This window comes from Dendropsophus ebraccatus, chromosome 10, assembly GCF_027789765.1.
Source record: "Dendropsophus ebraccatus isolate aDenEbr1 chromosome 10, aDenEbr1.pat, whole genome shotgun sequence".
NCBI lineage: Eukaryota > Metazoa > Chordata > Amphibia > Anura > Hylidae > Dendropsophus > Dendropsophus ebraccatus.
In genome coordinates this window covers 105,824,430-105,843,731 of record NC_091463.1, presented here as the reverse complement: position 1 = coordinate 105,843,731, position 19,302 = coordinate 105,824,430, and the positions used below count along the sequence as shown (strand labels likewise).

The window sequence follows — 19,302 nt, the reverse complement described above, 5'->3', positions numbered from 1 at the left end:
TTGACTGTGAATGTCAGGTGTCTGTCCGTTAGGAGTTCCCTAATGTAAGTCTCGCTTTTTACCATGTCAAGACTTCCCCTTTGCCCTTTAGAGTGTGAGGAAATTGTCCGTTCACCGTAATCCATAATGTGGTGACAAAAGGAGAAATTTTTGTGCTTAGTAACTAGACTTTATGGCTCGGGATCACTTCTAGTGAGACGTAGACATTGGAGGAGGCAGATGGGAGGTTAGGCATTGGCTGCATGGTACCAGGGGAATGGCTGCCGTCTTCTTCAGGAGTGTATTCAGGTCTCATGTAGCCAAATAAGAGTCTCTGTATCAATGAGAGAATATGTTCTGAGAAACTTTTAACATTTACACGTGGAAGAACACTGTAGTAGCAGCTAGAGGAAGAAAACGCACTCAGTGCCAAGTGGTGAGGTCCACTAGAGAAGCAGCTAGAGGAGGAGGTCAGTGCCATGTGGTGAGGTCCACTAGAGAAGCAGCTAGAGGAGGAGGTCAGTGCCATGTGGTGAGGTCCACTAGAGAAGCAGCTAGAGGAGGAGGTCAGTGCCATGTGGTGAGGTCCACTAGAGAAGCAGCTAGAGGAGGAGGTCAGTGCCATGTGGTGAGGTCCACTAGAGAAGCAGCTAGAGGAGGAGGTCAGTGCCATGTGGTGAGGTCCACTAGAGAAGCAGCTAGAGGAGGAGGTCAGTGCCATGTGGTGAGGTCCACTAGAGAAGCAGCTAGAGGAGGAGGTCAGTGCCATGTGGTGAGGTCCACTAGAGAAGCAGCTAGAGGAGGAGGTCAGTGCCATGTGGTGAGGTCCACTAGAGAAGCAGCTAGAGGAGGAGGTCAGTGCCATGTGGTGGGGTCCACTAGAGAAGCAGCTAGAGGAGGAGGTCAGTGCCATGTGGTGGGGTCCACTAGGGGCTGTGGGGCTCTCTGTATAGGATTACGTCCCCCGATGACCTCCGGGGCTCTCTGTATAGGATTACGTCCCCCGATGACCTCCGGGGCTGTGGGGCTCTCTGTATAGGATTACGTCCCCCAATGACCTCCGGGGCTGTGGGGCTCTCTGTATAGGATTACGTCCCCCGATGACCTCCGTGGCTGTGGGGCTCTCTGTATAGGATTACGTCCCCCGATGACCTCCGTGGCTGTGGGGCTCTCTGTATAGGATTACGTCCCCCGATGACCTCCGTGGCTGTGGGGCTCTCTGTATAGGATTACGTCCCCCGATGACCTCCGGGGCTGTGGGCTCTCTGTATAGGATTACGTCCCCCGATGACCTCCGGGGCTGTGGGGCTCTCTGTGTAGGATTACGTCCCCCGATGACCTCCGGGGCTGTGGGGCTCTCTGTGTAGGATTACGTCCCCCGATGACCTCCGGGGCTGTGGGGCTCTCTGTATAGGATTACGTCCCCCGATGACCTCCGGGGCTGTGGGGCTCTCTGTGTAGGATTACGTCCCCCGATGACCTCCGGGGCTGTGGGGCTCTCTGTATAGGATTACGTCCCCCGATGACCTCCGGGGCTCTCTGTATAGGATTACGTCCCCCGATGACCTCCGGGGCTGTGGGGCTCTCTGTGTAGGATTACGTCCCCCGATGATCTCAGGGGCTGTGGGGCTCTCTGTGTAGGATTACGTCCCCCGATGACCTCCGGGGCTGTGGGGCTCTCTGTATAGGATTACGTCCCCCGATGACCTCCGGGGCTGTGGGGCTCTCTGTGTAGGATTACGTCCCCCGATGACCTCCGTGGCTGTGGGGCTCTCTGTGTAGGATTACCTCCCCCGATGACCTCCGGGGCTCTCTGTGTAGGATTACGTCCCCCGATGACCTCCGGGGCTGTGGGGCTCTCTGTGTAGGATTACGTCCCCTGATGACCTCCGGGGCTCTCTGTATAGGATTACGTCCCCCGATGACCTCCGGGGCTGTGGGGCTCTCTGTGTAGGATTAGCGCCCCCGATGACCTCCGTGGCTGTGGGGCTCTCTGTGTAGGATTACGTCCCCCGATGACCTCCGTGGCTGTGGGGCTCTCTGTATAGGATTACGTCCCCGATGACCTCCGGGGCTGTGGGGCTCTCTGTGTAGGATTACGTCCCCCGATGACCTCCGGGGCTGTGGGGCTCTCTGTGTAGGATTACGTCCCCCGATGACCTCCGGGGCTGTGGGGCTTTCTGTGTAGGATTACGTCCCCCGATGACCTCCGGGGCTGTGGGGCTCTCTGTATAGGATTACGTCCCCCGATGACCTCCGGGGCTGTGGGGCTCTCTGTATAGGATTACGTCCCCCGATGACCTCCGGGGCTGTGGGGCTCTCTGTATAGGATTACGTCCCCTGATGACCTCCGGGGCTCTCTGTATAGGATTACGTCCCCCGATGACCTCCGGGGCTGTGGGGCTCTCTGTGTAGGATTACGTCCCCCGATGACCTCCGGGGCTGTGGGGCTCTCTGTGTAGGATTACGTCCCCCGATGACCTCCGGGGCTGTGGGGCTCTCTGTATAGGATTACGTCCCCCGATGACCTCCGGGGCTCTCTGTATAGGATTACGTCCCCCGATGACCTCCGGGGCTGTGGGGCTCTCTGTATAGGATTACGTCCCCCAATGACCTCCGGGGCTGTGGAGCTCTCTGTGTAGGATTACGTCCCCGATGACCTCCGGGGCTGTGGGGCTCTCTGTATAGGATTACGTCCCCCGATGACCTCCGGGGCTGTGGGGCTCTCTGTGTAGGATTACGTCCCCCGATGACCTCCGGGGCTCTCTGTATAGGATTACGTCCCCTGATGGACCTCCGGGGCTCTCTGTATAGGATTACGTCCCCGATGACCTCCGGGGCTGTGGGGCTCTCTGTATAGGATTACGTCCCCCGATGACCTCCGGGGCTGTGGGGCTCTCTGTGTAGGATTACGTCCCCCGATGACCTCCGGGGCTCTCTGTATAGGATTACGTCCCCTGATGACCTCCGGGGCTCTCTGTGTAGGATTACGTCCCCCGATGACCTCCGGGGCTGTGGGGCTCTCTGTATAGGATTACGTCCCCCGATGACCTCCGTGGCTGTGGGGCTCTCTGTGTAGGATTACGTCCCCCGATGACCTCCGTGGCTGTGGGGCTCTCTGTGTAGGATTACGTCCCCCGATGACCTCCGGGGCTGTGGGGCTTTCTGTGTAGGATTACGTCCCCCGATGACCTCCGGGGCTGTGGGGCTCTCTGTGTAGGATTACGTCCCCCGATGACCTCCGGGGCTGTGGGGCTCTCTGTGTAGGATTACGTCCCCCGATGACCTCCGTGGCTGTGGGGCTCTCTGTGTAGGATTACGTCCCCCGATGACCTCCGGGGCTGTGGGGCTCTCTGTATAGGATTACGTCCCCCGATGACCTCCGGGGCTCTCTGTATAGGATTACGTCCCCCGATGACCTCCGGGGCTGTGGGGCTCTCTGTGTAGGATTACGTCCCCCGATGACCTCCGGGGCTGTGGGGCTCTCTGTATAGGATTACGTCCCCCGATGACCTCCGGGGCTGTGGGGCTCTCTGTGTAGGATTACGTCCCCCGATGACCTCCGTGGCTGTGGGGCTCTCTGTGTAGGATTACCTCCCCCGATGACCTCCGGGGCTCTCTGTGTAGGATTACGTCCCCCGATGACCTCCGGGGCTGTGGGGCTCTCTGTGTAGGATTACGTCCCCTGATGACCTCCGGGGCTCTCTGTATAGGATTACGTCCCCCGATGACCTCCGGGGCTGTGGGGCTCTCTGTGTAGGATTAGCGCCCCCGATGACCTCCGTGGCTGTGGGGCTCTCTGTGTAGGATTACGTCCCCCGATGACCTCCGTGGCTGTGGGGCTCTCTGTATAGGATTACGTCCCCGATGACCTCCGGGGCTGTGGGGCTCTCTGGTGTAGGATTACGTCCCCCGCTGACCTCCGGGGCTGTGGGGCTCTCTGTGTAGGATTACGTCCCCCGATGACCTCCGGGGCTGTGGGGCTTTCTGTGTAGGATTACGTCCCCCGATGAACCTCCGGGGCTGTGGGCTCTCTGTATAGGATTACGTCCCCCGATGACCTCCGGGGCTGTGGGGCTCTCTGTATAGGATTACGTCCCCCGATGACCCTCCGGGGCTGTGGGGCTCTCTGGTATAGGATTACGTCCCCTGATGACCTCCGGGGCTCTCTGTATAGGATTACGTCCCCCCCGATGACCTCCGGGGCTGTGGGTCTCTCTGTGTAGGATTACGTCCCCCGTAGACCTCCGGGGCTGGGGGCTCTCTCGTGTAGGATTACGTCCCCCCCGATGACCTCCGGGGCTGTGGGGACTCTCCTGTATAGGATTACGTCCCCCGATGACCCTCCGGGGCTCTATGTATAGGATTCAGTCCCCCGATGACCTTCCGGGGCTGTTGGGGCTCTCTGTATGGATTACGTTCCCCCAATGACCTCCGGGGCTGTGTGGAGCTCTCATGTTGTAGGATTACGTCCCCGCATGACCTCCGGGGACTGTGGGGGCTCTCTGTATAGGATTTACGTCCCCGATGACCTCCGGGGGCTGTGGGGCCTCTCTGTGTAGGATTCCGTCCCCCGATGAACCTCCGGTGGCTCTCTGTATAGATTCCGTTCCCCTGATGACCTCCGGGGCTCTCTGTATAGGGATTACGTCCCCGATGACCTCAGGGGCTGTGGGGCTCTCTGTAATAGGATTACGTCCCCCGATGACCTCCGGGGCTGTGGGGCTCTCTGTGGTAGGATTACGTCCCCCGATGACCTCCGGGGCTCTCTGTATAGGATTACGTCCCCTGATGACCTCCGTTGGCTGTGGGCTAAGGAATGGCTCTCTGTGTAGGATTACGTCCCCCGATGACCTCCGGGCTGTGGGGCTCTCTGTATAGGATTACGTCCCCCGATGACCTCCGTGCTGTGGGCTCTCTGTGTAGGATTACGTCCCCCGATGACCTCCGTGGCTGTGGGGCTTCTCTGTAGGATTACATCCCCCGATGACCTCCGGGGCTGTGGGCTCTCTGTAGTAGGATTACGTCCCCCGATGACCTCCGGGCTGTGGGGCTCTCTGTGTAGGATTACGTCCCCCGATGACCTCCGTGGCTGTGGGGCTCTCTGTATAGGATTACGTCCCCGATGACCTCCGGGGCTGTGGGGCTCTCTGTATAGGATTACGTCCCCCGATGACCTCCGGGGGCTCTCTGGTATAGGTTACGTCCCCCGTGACCTCCGGGGCTGTGGCTCTGTATAGGATTACGTCCCCCGATGACCTCCGGGGCTGTGGGGCTCTCTGTATAGGATTACGTCCCCCGATGAACTCCGGGGCTGTGGGGCTCTCTGTGTAGGATTACGTCCCCCGATGACCTCCGTGGCTGTGGGGCTCTCTGTGTAGGATTACGTCCCCCGATGACCTCCGGGGCTGTGGGGCTTTCTGTATAGGATTACGTCCCCCGATGACCTCCGGGGCTCTCTGTATAGGATTACGTCCCCGATGACCTCCGGGGCTGTGGGGCTCTCTGTATAGGATTACGTCCCCCGATGACCTCCGGGGCTGTGGGGCTTTCTGTGTAGGATTACGTCCCCCGATGACCTCCGGGGCTGTGGGGCTCTCTGTGTAGGATTACGTCCCCCGATGACCTCCGGGGCTGTGGGGCTCTCTGTGTAGGATTACGTCCCCCGATGACCTCCGTGGCTGTGGGGCTCTCTGTGTAGGATTACGTCCCCCGATGACCTCCGGGGCTGTGGGGCTTTCTGTGTAGGATTACGTCCCCCGATGACCTCCGGGGCTCTCTGTATAGGATTACGTCCCCGATGACCTCCGGGGCTGTGGGGCTCTCTGTATAGGATTACGTCCCCCGATGACCTCCGGGGCTCTCTGTATAGGATTACGTCCCCGATGACCTCCGGGGCTGTGGGGCTCTCTGTGTAGGATTACGTCCCCCGATGACCTCCGGGGCTGTGGGGCTCTCTGTGTAGGATTACGTCCCCCGATGACCTCCGGGGCTGTGGGGCTCTCTGTGTAGGATTACGTCCCCCGATGACCTCCGGGGCTGTGGGGCTCTCTGTGTAGGATTACGTCCCCCGATGACCTCCGGGGCTGTGGGGCTCTCTGTATAGGATTACGTCCCCCGATGACCTCCGGGGCTGTGGGGCTCTCTGTGTAGGATTACGTCCCCTGATGACCTCCGGGGCTCTCTGTGTAGGATTACGTCCCCCGGGCAGTCATGTAGATTGGGGGCTCGGGGGGCTCCCGCAGGTGACGGGCCGCCCTATATGACCATGTTGTCTCCTATTGTCTCAGGGTAAGAGGCAGCAATCTAGTTCCATCCTCCAGAAGAAAGAACATACGAGTCCGAAGTCAAAGAGCGAGCCGCAAGTGGGAGTGCGGAGACGGAGGAGGAGAGCCATAAAGACTGAGCCGGAGGACCCCCAGCTGTGCCCAGGTAAGGAGGTCGCTCTCCCCTCTCTATCTGCTTCTTATTATAAATGGATCGGTCCGGGGCAGTGTAACGGCGGCCGTTCTATCGCTGCGCTGTCATCCTCCCCATCGTCCTCTCACCGCTCCGCCATAGCTCTGGGTACATCCTCTAGTCTTGTTCCTCTATGAAGGGCTGAGGATCGGTGAATGTCGGTGATCATGATCGCATCTCGTTCCACTATTGTTCATGCCTATTACAGTGCAGCCTATTACAGTGCAGCTTATTACAGTGCAGCCTATTACAGTGCAGCCTATTACAGTGCAGCCTATTACAGTGCAGCCTATTACAGTGCAGGGTATTACAGTGCAGCTTATTCCAGTGCAGCTTATTACAGTGCAGCCTATTACAGTGCAGCCTATTACAGTGCAGCCTATTACAGTGCAGGGTATTCCAGTGCAGCTTATTCCAGTGCAGCTTATTACAGTGCAGCCTATTACAGTGCAGCCTATTACAGTGCAGCTTATTCCAGTGCAGCTTATTACAGTGCAGGGTATTACAGTGCAGCCTATTACATTGCAGCTTATTACAGTGCAGCCTATTACAGTGCAGGGTATTACAGTGCAGGGCATTACAGTGCAGCTTATTACAGTGCAGCTTATTACAGTGCAGCTTATTACAGTACAGCCTATTACAGTGCAGGGTATTACAGTGCAGACTATTACAGTGCAGGGTATTACAGTGCAGGGTATTACAGTGCAGGGTATTACAGTGCAGCCTATTACAGGGCAGGGTATTACAGTGCAGACTATTACAGTGCAGGGTATTACAGTGCAGCTTATTCCAGTGCAGCTTATTACAGTGCAGCCTATTACAGTGCAGCCTATTACAGTGCAGGGTATTACAGTGCAGGGCATTACAGTGCAGCTTATTACAGTGCAGCCTATTACAGTGCAGGGTATTACAGTGCAGCTTATTACAGTGCAGCCTATTACAGTGCAGCCTATTACAGTGCAGCCTATTACAGTGCAGCCTATTACAGTGCAGCTTATTACAGTGCAGCCTATTACAGTGCAGCCTATTACAGTGCAGGGTATTACAGTGCAGCTTATTCCAGTGCAGCTTATTACAGTGCAGCCTATTACAGTGCAGCCTATTACAGTGCAGCCTATTACAGTGCAGCTTATTCCAGTGCAGCTTATTACAGTGCAGGGTATTACAGTGCAGCCTATTACATTGCAGCTTATTACAGTGCAGCCTATTACAGTGCAGGGTATTACAGTGCAGGGCATTACAGTGCAGCTTATTACAGTGCAGCTTATTACAGTGCAGCTTATTACAGTACAGCCTATTACAGTGCAGGGTATTACAGTGCAGACTATTACAGTGCAGGGTATTACAGTGCAGGGTATTACAGTGCAGGGTATTACAGTGCAGCCTATTACAGGGCAGGGTATTACAGTGCAGCCTATTACAGTGCAGGGTATTACAGTGCAGCCTATTACAGTGCAGCCTATTACAGTGCAGCCTATTACAGTGCAGCCTATTACAGTGCAGCCTATTACAGTGCAGCCTATTACAGTGCAGGGTATTACAGTGCAGCCTATTACAGTGCAGCTTATTACAGTGCAGCTTATTACAGTGCAGGGTATAACAGTGCAGCTTATTACAGTGCAGGGTATTACAGTGCAGCCTATTCCAGTGCAGCCTATTCCAGTGCAGCCTATTACAGTGCAGCCTATTACAGTGCAGCCTATTACAGTGCAGGGTATTACAGTGCAGGGTATTACAGCGCAGCCTATTACAGTGCAGGGTATTACAGTGCAGCCTATTACAGTGCAGCCTATTACAGTGCAGCTTATTACAGTGCAGCCTATTACAGTGCAGCTTATTACAGTGCAGCCTATTACAGGGCAGGGTATTACAGTGCAGCCTATTACAGTGCAGCCTATTACAGTGCAGCCTATTACAGTGCAGGGTATTACAGTGCAGCTTATTACAGTGCAGGGTATTACAGTGCAGCCTATTACAGTGCAGCCTATTACAGTGCAGGGTATTACAGGGCAGCCTATTACAGTGCAGGGTATTACAGTGCAGGGTATTACAGTGCAGGGTATTACAGTGCAGGGTATTACAGTGCAGCTTATTACAGTGCAGCTTATTACAGTGCAGCGTATTACAGTGCAGCGTATTACAGTGCAGCCTATTACAGTGCAGGGTATTACAGTGCAGCCTATTACAGTGCAGCCGATTACAGTGCAGCCGATTACAGTGCAGCCTATTACAGTGCAGGGTATTACAGTGCAGCCTATTACAGTGCAGCTTATTCCAGTGCAGCCTATTACAGTGCAGCCTATTACAGTGCAGGGTATTACAGTGCAGCCTATTACAGTGCAGCTTATTACAGTGCAGCTTATTACAGTGCAGGGTATTACAGTGCAGCCTATTACAGTGCAGCCTATTACAGTGCAGCCTATTACAGTGCAGCCTATTACAGTGCAGCCTATTACAGTGCAGGGTATTACAGTGCAGCTTATTACAGTGCAGGGTATTACAGTGCAGCCTATTACAGTGCAGGGTATTACAGCGCAGCCTATTACAGTGCAGGGTATTACAGTGCAGCCTATTACAGTGCAGCTTATTACAGTGCAGCCTATTACAGGGCAGGGTATTACAGTGCAGCCTATTACAGTGCAGCCTATTACAGGGCAGGGTATTACAGTGCAGCCTATTACAGTGCAGCCTATTACAGTGCAGCCTATTACAGTGCAGCCTATTCCAGTGCAGCTTATTCCAGTGCAGCCTATTACAGTGCAGCCTATTACAGTGCAGCTTATTACAGTGCAGGGTATTACAGTGCAGGGTATTACAGGGCAGCCTATTACAGTGCAGCTTATTACAGTGCAGGATATTACAGTGCAGGGTATTACAGCGCAGCCTATTACAGTGCAGGGTATTACAGTGCAGCCTATTACAGTGCAGCCTATTACAGTGCAGCCTATTACAGTGCAGCCTATTACAGTGCAGGGTATTACAGTGCAGGGTATAACAGTGCAGCTTATTACAGTGCAGGGTATTACAGTGCAGCCTATTACAGTGCGGCCTATTACAGTGCAGCCTATTACAGGGCAGCCTATTACAGTGCAGGGTATTACAGTGCAGCCTATTACAGTGCAGGGTATTACAGTGCAGCCTATTACAGTGCAGCCTATTACAGGGCAGCCTATTACAGTGCAGGGTATTACAGTGCAGCCTATTACAGTGCAGCCTATTACAGTGCAGGGTATTACAGTGCAGCCTATTACAGTGCAGGGTATTACAGTGCAGCCTATTACAGTGCAGCCTATTACAGTGCAGGGTATTACAGTGCAGGGTATTACAGTGCAGCCTATTACAGTGCAGCCTATTCCAGTGCAGCTTATTCCAGTGCAGGGTGTTACAGTGCAGCTTATTACAGTGCAGCCTATTACAGTGCAGGGTATTACAGTGCAGGGTATTACAGTGCAGCCTATTACAGTGCGGCCTATTACAGTGCAGCTTATTACAGTGCAGCCTATTACAGTGCAGGGTATTACAGTGCAGCCTATTACAGTGCAGGGTATTACAGTGCAGCCTATTACAGTGCAGCCTATTACAGGGCAGCCTATTACAGTGCAGGGTATTACAGTGCAGCCTATTACAGTGCAGCCTATTACAGTGCAGGGTATTACAGTGCAGCCTATTACAGTGCAGGGTATTACAGTGCAGCCTATTACAGTGCAGCCTATTACAGTGCAGGGTATTACAGGGCAGCCTATTACAGTGCAGGGTATTACAGTGCAGGGTATTACAGTGCAGCCTATTACAGTGCAGCTTATTACAGTGCAGCCGATTACAGTGCAGCCTATTACAGTGCAGGGTATTACAGTGCAGCCTATTACAGTGCAGCCTATTACAGTGCAGCCTATTACAGTGCAGCCTATTACAGTGCAGCCGATTACAGTGCAGGGTATTACAGTGCAGCCTATTACAGTGCAGCCTATTACAGGGCAGCCTATTACAGTGCAGGGTATTACAGTGCAGCTTATTACAGTGCAGCCTATTACAGGGCAGCCTATTACAGGGCAGCCTATTACAGTGCAGGGTATTACAGTGCAGCTTATTACAGTGCAGGGTATTACAGTGCAGCCTATTACAGTGCAACGTATTACAGGGCAGCCTATTACAGTGCAGGGTATTACAGTGCAGGGTATTACAGTGCAGGGTATTACAGTGCAGCTTATTACAGTGCAGCCTATTACAGTGCAGCCTATTACAGTGCAGCCTATTACAGTGCAGCCTATTACAGTGCAGCCTATTACAGTGCAGGGTATTACAGTGCAGGGTATTACAGTGCAGGGTATTACAGGGCAGCCTATTACAGTGCAGCTTATTACAGTGCAGGGTATTACAGTGCAGGGTATTACAGTGCAGGGTATTACAGTGCAGGGTATTACAGTGCAGCCTATTACAGTGCAGCTTATTACAGTGCAGCTTATTACAGTGCAGCCTATTACAGTGCAGCTTATTACAGTGCAGGGTATTACAGTGCAGGGTATTACAGGGCAGCCTATTACAGTGCAGCTTATTACAGTGCAGGGTATTACAGTGCAGGGTATTACAGTGCAGGGTATTACAGTGCAGCCTATTACAGTGCAGCTTATTACAGTGCAGCTTATTACAGTGCAGCGTATTACAGTGCAGCCGATTACAGTGCAGCCTATTACAGTGCAGGGTATTACAGTGCAGGGTATTACAGTGCAGCCTATTACAGTGCAGGGTATTACAGTGCAGCCTATTACAGTGCAGCCGATTACAGTGCAGCCGATTAAAGTGCAGCGTATTACAGTGCAGGGTATTACAGTGCAGCTTATTACAGTGCAGCCTATTACAGTGCAGCCTATTACAGTGCAGGGTATTACAGTGCAGGGTATTACAGTGCAGCTTATTACAGTGCAGCCTATTACAGTGCAGGGTATTACAGTGCAGCTTATTACAGTGCAGGGTATTACAGTGCAGCCTATTACAGTGCAGGGTATTACAGCGCAGCCTATTACAGTGCAGGGTATTACAGTGCAGCCTATTACAGTGCAGGGTATTACAGTGCAGCCTATTACAGTGCAACGTATTACAGGGCAGCCTATTACAGTGCAGGGTATTACAGTGCAGCTTATTACAGTGCAGCTGAAACATAAATACATAATAGGAAGTTCAGAATAAAGAAGACATTATATCCCCTATTCACAGGGCCAGCAGGGCCCCCCGGCCCCTTAACTCTGTCCTCCCGGCCCCTAAGCTCTGTCCCCCGACCCCTTAGCTCTGTCCCCCCCGGCCCCTTAGCTCTGTCCCCTCCGGCCCCTTAACTCTGTCCCCCCCCGGCCCCTAAGCTCTGTCCCCTCCGGCCCCTTAGCTCTGTCCCCTCCGGCCCCTTAGCTCTGTCCCCTCCGGCCCCTTAGCTCTGTCCCCCCGGCCACTGAGTACTCTGTTCCCCCGACCCCTTAGCTCTGTCCCCTCCGGCCCCTTAGCTCTGTCCCCTCCGGCCCCTTAGCTCTGTCCCTTCCGGCCCCTTAGCTCTGTCCCTTCCGGCCCCTTAACTCTGTCCCCTCCGGCCCCTTAGCTCTGTCCCCTCCGGCCCCTTAGCTCTGTCCCCTCCGGCCCCTTAGCTCTGTCCCCTCCGGCCCCTTAGCTCTGTCCCCTCCGGCCCCTTAGCTCTGTCCCCTCCGGCCCCTTAGCTCTGTCCCCTCCGGCCCCTTAGCTCTGTCCCCTCCGGCCCCTTAGCTCTGTCCCCTCCGGCCCCTTAGCTCTGTCCCCCCGGCCACTGAGTACTCTGTCCCCTCCGGCCCCTTAGCTCTGTCCTCCCGACCCCTTAGCTCTGTCCCCTCCGGCCCCTTAGCTCTGTCCCTTCCGGCCCCTTAGCTCTGTCCCTTCCGGCCCCTTAGCTCTGTCCCTTCCGGCCCCTTAGCTCTGTCCCTTCCGGCCCCTTAGCTCTGTCCCTTCTGGCCCCTTAGCTCTGTCCCCTCCGGCCCCTTAGCTCTGTCCCCTCCGGCCCCTTAGCTCTGTCCCCTCCGGCCCCTTAGCTCTGTCCCCTCCGGCCCCTTAGCTCTGTCCCCTCCGGCCCCTTAGCTCTGTCCCCTCCGGCCCCTTAGCTCTGTCCCCTCCGGCCCCTTAGCTCTGTCCCCTCCGGCCCCTTAGCTCTGTCCCCTCCGGCCCCTTAGCTCTGTCCCCTCCGGCCCCTTAGCTCTGTCCCCTCCGGCCCCTTAGCTCTGTCCCCTCCGGCCCCTTAGCTCTGTCCTCTGTCCCCCCGGTCCCATAGCTCAGTCCTCTGTCCCCCCGGCCCCTTAGCTAAGTCCTCTGTCCCCCGGCCCCTTAGCTCAGTCCTCTGTCCCCCCGGGCCCTTAGCTCAGTCCTCTGTCCCCCCGGCCCCTTAGCTCAGTCCTCTGTCCCCCCGGCCCCTTAGCTCTGTCCCTTCCGGCCCCTTAGCTCTGTCCCTTCCGGCCCCTTAACTCTGTCCCCTCCGGCCCCTTAGCTCTGTCCCCTCCGGCCCCTTAGCTCTGTCCCCTCCGGCCCCTTAGCTCTGTCCCCATCCGGCCCCTTAGCTCTGTCCCCTCCGGCCCCTTAGCTCTGTCCCCTCCGGCCCCTTAGCTCTGTCCCCTCCGGCCCCTTAGCTCTGTCCCCTCCGGCCCCTTAGCTCTGTCCCCTCCGGCCCCTTAGCTCTGTCCTCTGTCCCCCCGGTCCCATAGCTCAGTCCTCTGTCCCCCCGGCCCCTTAGCTAAGTCCTCTGTCCCCCCGGCCCCTTAGCTCAGTCCTCTGTCCCCCCGGGCCCATAGCTCAGTCCTCTGTCCCCCCGGCCCCTTAGCTCAGTCCTCTGTCCCCCCGGCCCCTTAGCTCAGTCCTCTGTCCCCCCGGCCCCTTAGCTCAGTCCTCTGTCCCCCCGGCCCCTTAGCTCAGTCCTCTGTCCCCCCGGCCCCCTAGCTCAGTTTTCTGTCCCCCCGGCCCCTTAGCTCAGTCCTCTGTCCCCCCGGCCCCTTAGCTCAGTCCTCTGTTCCCCCGGCCCCTTAGCTCTGTCCTCTGTCCCCCCGGCCCCTTAGCTCAGTCCTCTGTCCCCCCGGCCCCTTAGCTCAGTCCTCTGTCCCCCCGGCCCCTTAGCTCAGTCCTCTGTCCCCCCGGCCCCTTAGCTCAGTCCTCTGTTCCCCCGGCCCCTTAGCTCTGTCCTCTGTTCCCCCGGCCCCTTAGCTCTGTCCTCTGTCCCCCCGGCCCCCTAGCTCAGTCCTCTGTCCCTCTGGCCCCTTAGCTCCGTCCCCCGCCCTCCCGGCCCTGAACACTGCACATTATCTCCCATAGAGAAGGAATGGGGCAGCAGTGTCCGTGTGTGGGTCCCAGCCATAGGACCCCTGCCATCTTACACTTACCCATCTCTTTGCCCTCTGTAAGGATTATTCCCCACCCCCTCGCTCCCCTCCTCCGCACAGGACAGGTAAGGAGATGCCGATTCAGCACCATCACACCAGGTCACATGGCTCTGTATGAATTTTTACCCTTTAGTTGCGCCATCAGTTACAGTACCCTCCGTGCCATCGGTAATATCCACACCCTCGCCACCCTCAGTACCCTCCGCACCCTCCGTACCCTCGCCACCCTCCGTACCCTCGCCACCCTCCGTACCCTCGCCACCCTCCGTACCCTCGCCACCCTCCGTACCCTCGCCACCCTCAGTACCTTCGACACCCTCAGTACCCTTCGCACCATCCACACCCTCCTCACCCTCTGTACCCTCCGCACCCTCCGTACCCTTGCCACCCTCCGTACCCTTGCCACCCTCCGTACCCTTGCCACCCTCCGTACCCTTGCCACCCTCCGTACCCTTGCCACCCTGCGCACCCTTGCCACCCTCCGTACCCTCGCCACCCTCCGTACCCTCGCCACCCTCCGTACCCTCGCCACCCTCAGTACCCTCCACACCCTCCGTACCCCTGCACCACAGGGTGATGCTCTGCACAGCCTGCAGAGTAAATGCTGCCGGCAGCGCCATCTGCTGGTGATGAGTAGGAAGCTGCAGCAGCACGGAATGCACGCTCCATCACTGCTCTGCATTAGCTCCAGGTGTCATTTGTATAATAGTGTTAGATGTGGTGGGATCAGCGGGGACTGTATACCATCTGTGCCTATACCATAAGGGGGGGGGGATATACCATAAGAGGAGGGGGGGGGATATTACATAAGGGGGATATTACATAAGAGGAGAGGGGATATTACATAAGAGGAGGGGGGATATTACATAAGAGGAGAGGGGATATTACATAAGAGGAGGGGGGATATTACATAAGAGGAGGGGGGATATTACATAAGAGGAAGGGGGATATTACATAAGAGGAGGGGGGATATTACATAAGAGGACGGGGGATATTACATAAGAGGACGGGGGATATTACATAAGAGGAGGGGGGATATTACATAAGAGGAGGGGTGTATTACATAAGGGGGATATTACATAAGAGGACGGGGGATATTACATAAGAGGACGGGGGATATTACATAAGAGGAGGGGGGATATTACATAAGAGGAGGGGGGATATTACATAAGAGGAGGAGGGATATTACATAAGAGGAGGGGGGATATTACATAAGAGGGGGGATATTACATAAGAGGAGGGGGGGATATTACATAAGAGGAGGGATATTACATAAGAGGAGGGGGGGATATTATATAAGAGGAGGGGGATATTACATAAGGGGGATATTACATAAGAGGACGGGGGATATTACATAAGAGGAGGGGGATATTACATAAGAGGAGGGGGGATATTACATAAGAGGAGGGGGGATATTACATAAGGGGGATATTACATAAGAGGACGGGGGATATTACATAAGAGGAGGGTGGGATATTACATAAGAGGAAGGGGGATATTACATAAGAGGAGGGGGGGATATTACATAAGAGGAGGGGGATATTACATAAGAGGAGGGGGGATATTACATAAGAGGACGGGGGATATTACATAAGAGGAGGGGGATATTACATAAGAGGAGGGTGGGATATTACATAAGAGGAGGGGGGATATTACATAAGAGGAGGGGGATATTACATAAGAGGAGGGGGGATATTACATAAGAGGAGGGGGGATATTACATAAGAGGAGGGGGGATATTATATAAGAGGAGGGGGGATATTACATAAGAGGAGGGGGGATATTACATAAGAGGAGGGGGATATTACATAAGAGGAGGGGGATATTACATAAGAGGAGGGTGGGATATTACATAAGAGGAGGGTGGGATATTACATAAGAGGAGGGGGATATTACATAAGAGGAGGGGGATATTACATAAGAGGAGGGGGATATTATATAAGAGGAGGGGGGATATTACATAAGAGGAGGGTGGGATATTACATAAGAGGAGGGGGATATTACATAAGAGGAGGGGGATATTACATAAGAGGAGGGGGGATATTACATAAGAGGAGGGGGGATATTACATAAGGGGGATATTACATAAGAGGAAGGGGGATATTACATAAGAGGAGGGGGGGATATTACATAAGAGGAGGGGGATATTACATAAGAGGAGAGGGGATATTACATAAGAGGAGGGGGGATATTACATAAGAGGACGGGGGATATTACATAAGAGGAGGGGGATATTACATAAGAGGAGGGGGATATTACATAAGAGGAGGGTGGGATATTACATAAGAGGAGGGGGGATATTACATAAGAGGAGGGGGGATATTACATAAGAGGAGGGGGGGATATTACATAAGAGGAGAGGGGATATTACATAAGAGGAGGGGGGATATTACATAAGAGGAGGGGGGATATTACATAAGAGGAGGGGGATATTACATAAGAGGAGGGGGATATTACATAAGAGGAGGGTGGGATATTACATAAGAGGAGGGGGGATATTACATAAGAGGAGGGGGGATATTACATAAGAGGAGAGGGGATATTACATAAGAGGAGGGGGGATATTACATAAGAGGACGGGGGATATTATATAAGAGGAGGGGGGATATTACATAAGAGGAGGGTGGGATATTACATAAGAGGAGGGGGATATTACATAAGAGGAGGGGGATATTACATAAGAGGAGGGGGGATATTACATAAGAGGAGGGGGGATATTACATAAGAGGAGGGGGGATATTACATAAGAGGACGGGGGATATTACATAAGAGGAGGGGGGATATTACATAAGAGGAGGGGGATATTACATAAGAGGAGGGGGGATATTACATAAGAGGACGGGGGATATTACATAAGAGGAGGGGGGATATTACATAAGAGGAGGGGGATATTACATAAGAGGAGGGGGGGATATTACATAAGAGGACGGGGGATATTACATAAGAGGAGGGGGATATTACATAAGAGGAGGGTGGGATATTACATAAGAGGAGGGGGGATATTACATAAGGGGGATATTACATAAGAGGAAGGGGGATATTACATAAGAGGAGGGGGGGATATTACATAAGAGGAGGGGGGGATATTACATAAGGGGGATATTACATAAGAGGAAGGGGGATATTACATAAGAGGAGGGGGGGATATTACATAAGAGGAGAGGGGATATTACATAAGAGGAGGGGGGATATTACATAGGAGGAGGGGGGATATTACATAAGAGGAGGGGGGATATTACATAAGAGGGGGGGGGATATTACATAAGAGGAGGGGGGATATTACATAAGGGGGATATTACATAAGAGGAGGGGGGATATTACATAAGAGGAGGGGGGATATTACATAAGAGGAGGGGGGATATTACATAAGAGGAGGAGGGATATTACATAAGAGGAGGGGGGATATTACATAAGAGGGGGGATATTACATAAGAGGAGGGGGATATTACATAAGAGGAGGGGGGATATTACATAAGAGGAGGGGGGATATTACATAAGAGGACGGGGGATATTACATAAGGGGGATATTACATAAGAGGAGGGGGTATATTACGTAAGAGGGGGGATATTACATAAGAGGAGGGGGATATTACATTAGAGGAGGGGGGATATTACATAAGAGGAGGGGGATATTACATAAGAGGAGGGGGATATTACATAAGAGGAGGGGGGGATATTACATAAGAGGAGCGGGGATATTACATAAGAGGATGGGGGATATTACATAAGAGGAGGGGGGATATTACATAAGAGGAGGGGTGTATTACATAAGGGGGATATTACATAAGAGGAGGGGGGATATTACATAAGAGGAGGGGGGATATTACATAAGGGGAGGGGGGATATTACATAAGAGGAGGGGGGATATTACATAAGAGGCGGGGGGATATTACATAAGAGGAGGGGGGATATTACATAAGGGGAGGGGGGATATTACATAAGAGGAGGGTGGGATATTACATAAGAGGAGGGGGGATATTACATAAGAGGAGGGGGGATATTACATAAGAGGAGGGGTGTATTACATAAGGGGGATATTACATAAGAGGAGGGGGGATATTACATAAGAGGAGGGGGGGATATTACATAAGAGGAGGGGGGATATTACATAAGAGGAGGGTGTATTACATAAGGGGGATATACATAAGAGGAGGGGGGATATTACATAAGAGGAGGGGGGATATTACATAAGAGGAGGGGGGATATTACATAAGAGGAGGGGGGATATTACATAAGAGGAGGGGGGATATTACATAAGAGGAGGGGGGATATTACATAAGAGGAGGGGGGATATTACATAAGGGGAGGGGGGATATTACATAAGAGGAGGGGGTATATTACATAAGAGGAGGGGGGATATTACATAAGAGGAGGGGGGATATTACATAAGGGGGATATTACATAAGAGGAGGGGGATATTACATAAGAGGAGGGGGGATATTACATAAGAGGAGGGGGGATATTACATAAGAGGAGGGGGGGTACTTGTCATGGGGCTGAGTATCCCCGGACACTGTGTACAATGTGCAGGATCAGTCATCGACAGGTCACAAGGAGCCACAGTACGGAACCTTACTGGAAAGTTCTTTAAGATGCAGAGAGATAGATGGGTAACAGTCTTTAGTGGATACAGAGGACGGTAACAGTCTTTAGTGGATACAGATCACGGTAACAGTCTTTAGTGGATACAGAGGACGGTAACAGTCTTTAGTGGATACAGATCACGGTAACAGTCTTTAGTGGATACAGATCACGGTAACAGTCTTTAGTGGATACAGATCACGGTAACAGTCTTTAGTGGATACAGAGGACGGTAACAGTCTTTAGTGGATACAGAGGACGGTAACAGTCTTTAATGGATACAGATCACGGTAACAGTCTTTAGTGGATACAGAGGACGGTAACAGTCTTTAGTGGATACAGAGGACGGTAACAGTCTTTAGTGGATACAGAGGACGGTAACAGTCTTTAGTGGATACAGAGGACGGTAACAGTCTTTAGTGGATACAGATCACGGTAACAGTCTTTAGTGGATACAGAGGACGGTAACAGTCTTTAGTGGATACAGATCACGGTAACAGTCTTTAGTGGATACAGATCACGGTAACAGTCTTTAGTGGATACAGATCACGGTAACAGTCTTTAGTGGATACAGATCACGGTAACAGTCTTTAGTGGATACAGATCACGGTAACAGTCTTTAGTGGATACAGATCACGGTAACAGTCTTTAGTGGATACAGAGGACGGTAACAGTCTTTAGTGGATACAGATCACGGTAACAGTCTTTAGTGGATACAGATCACGGTAACAGTCTTTAGTGGATACAGATCACGGTAACAGTCTTTAGTGGATACAGATCACGGTAACAGTCTTTAGTGGATACAGATCACGGTAACAGTCTTTAGTGGATACAGAGGACGGTAACAGTCTTTAGTGGATACAGAGGACGGTAACAGTCTTTAGTGGATACAGAGGACGGTAACAGTCTT

The 19,302-nt window shown here is 53.2% G+C and overlaps 1 protein-coding gene across 2 annotated transcripts in view; it reads left to right on the top strand.

Moving 5' to 3' along the window:
- The window catches only part of BCORL1 (BCL6 corepressor like 1), a 105,323-nt gene that overhangs the window by 54,413 nt on the left and 31,608 nt on the right, over positions 1 to 19,302 (top strand). For both annotated transcript variants that reach the window (XM_069985769.1, XM_069985768.1), the window contains exon 5: positions 6,270 to 6,411. In XM_069985769.1, coding sequence (XP_069841870.1) covers positions 6,270 to 6,411 — 142 coding nt within the window. The remainder of the gene's footprint in view (positions 1 to 6,269; positions 6,412 to 19,302) is intronic.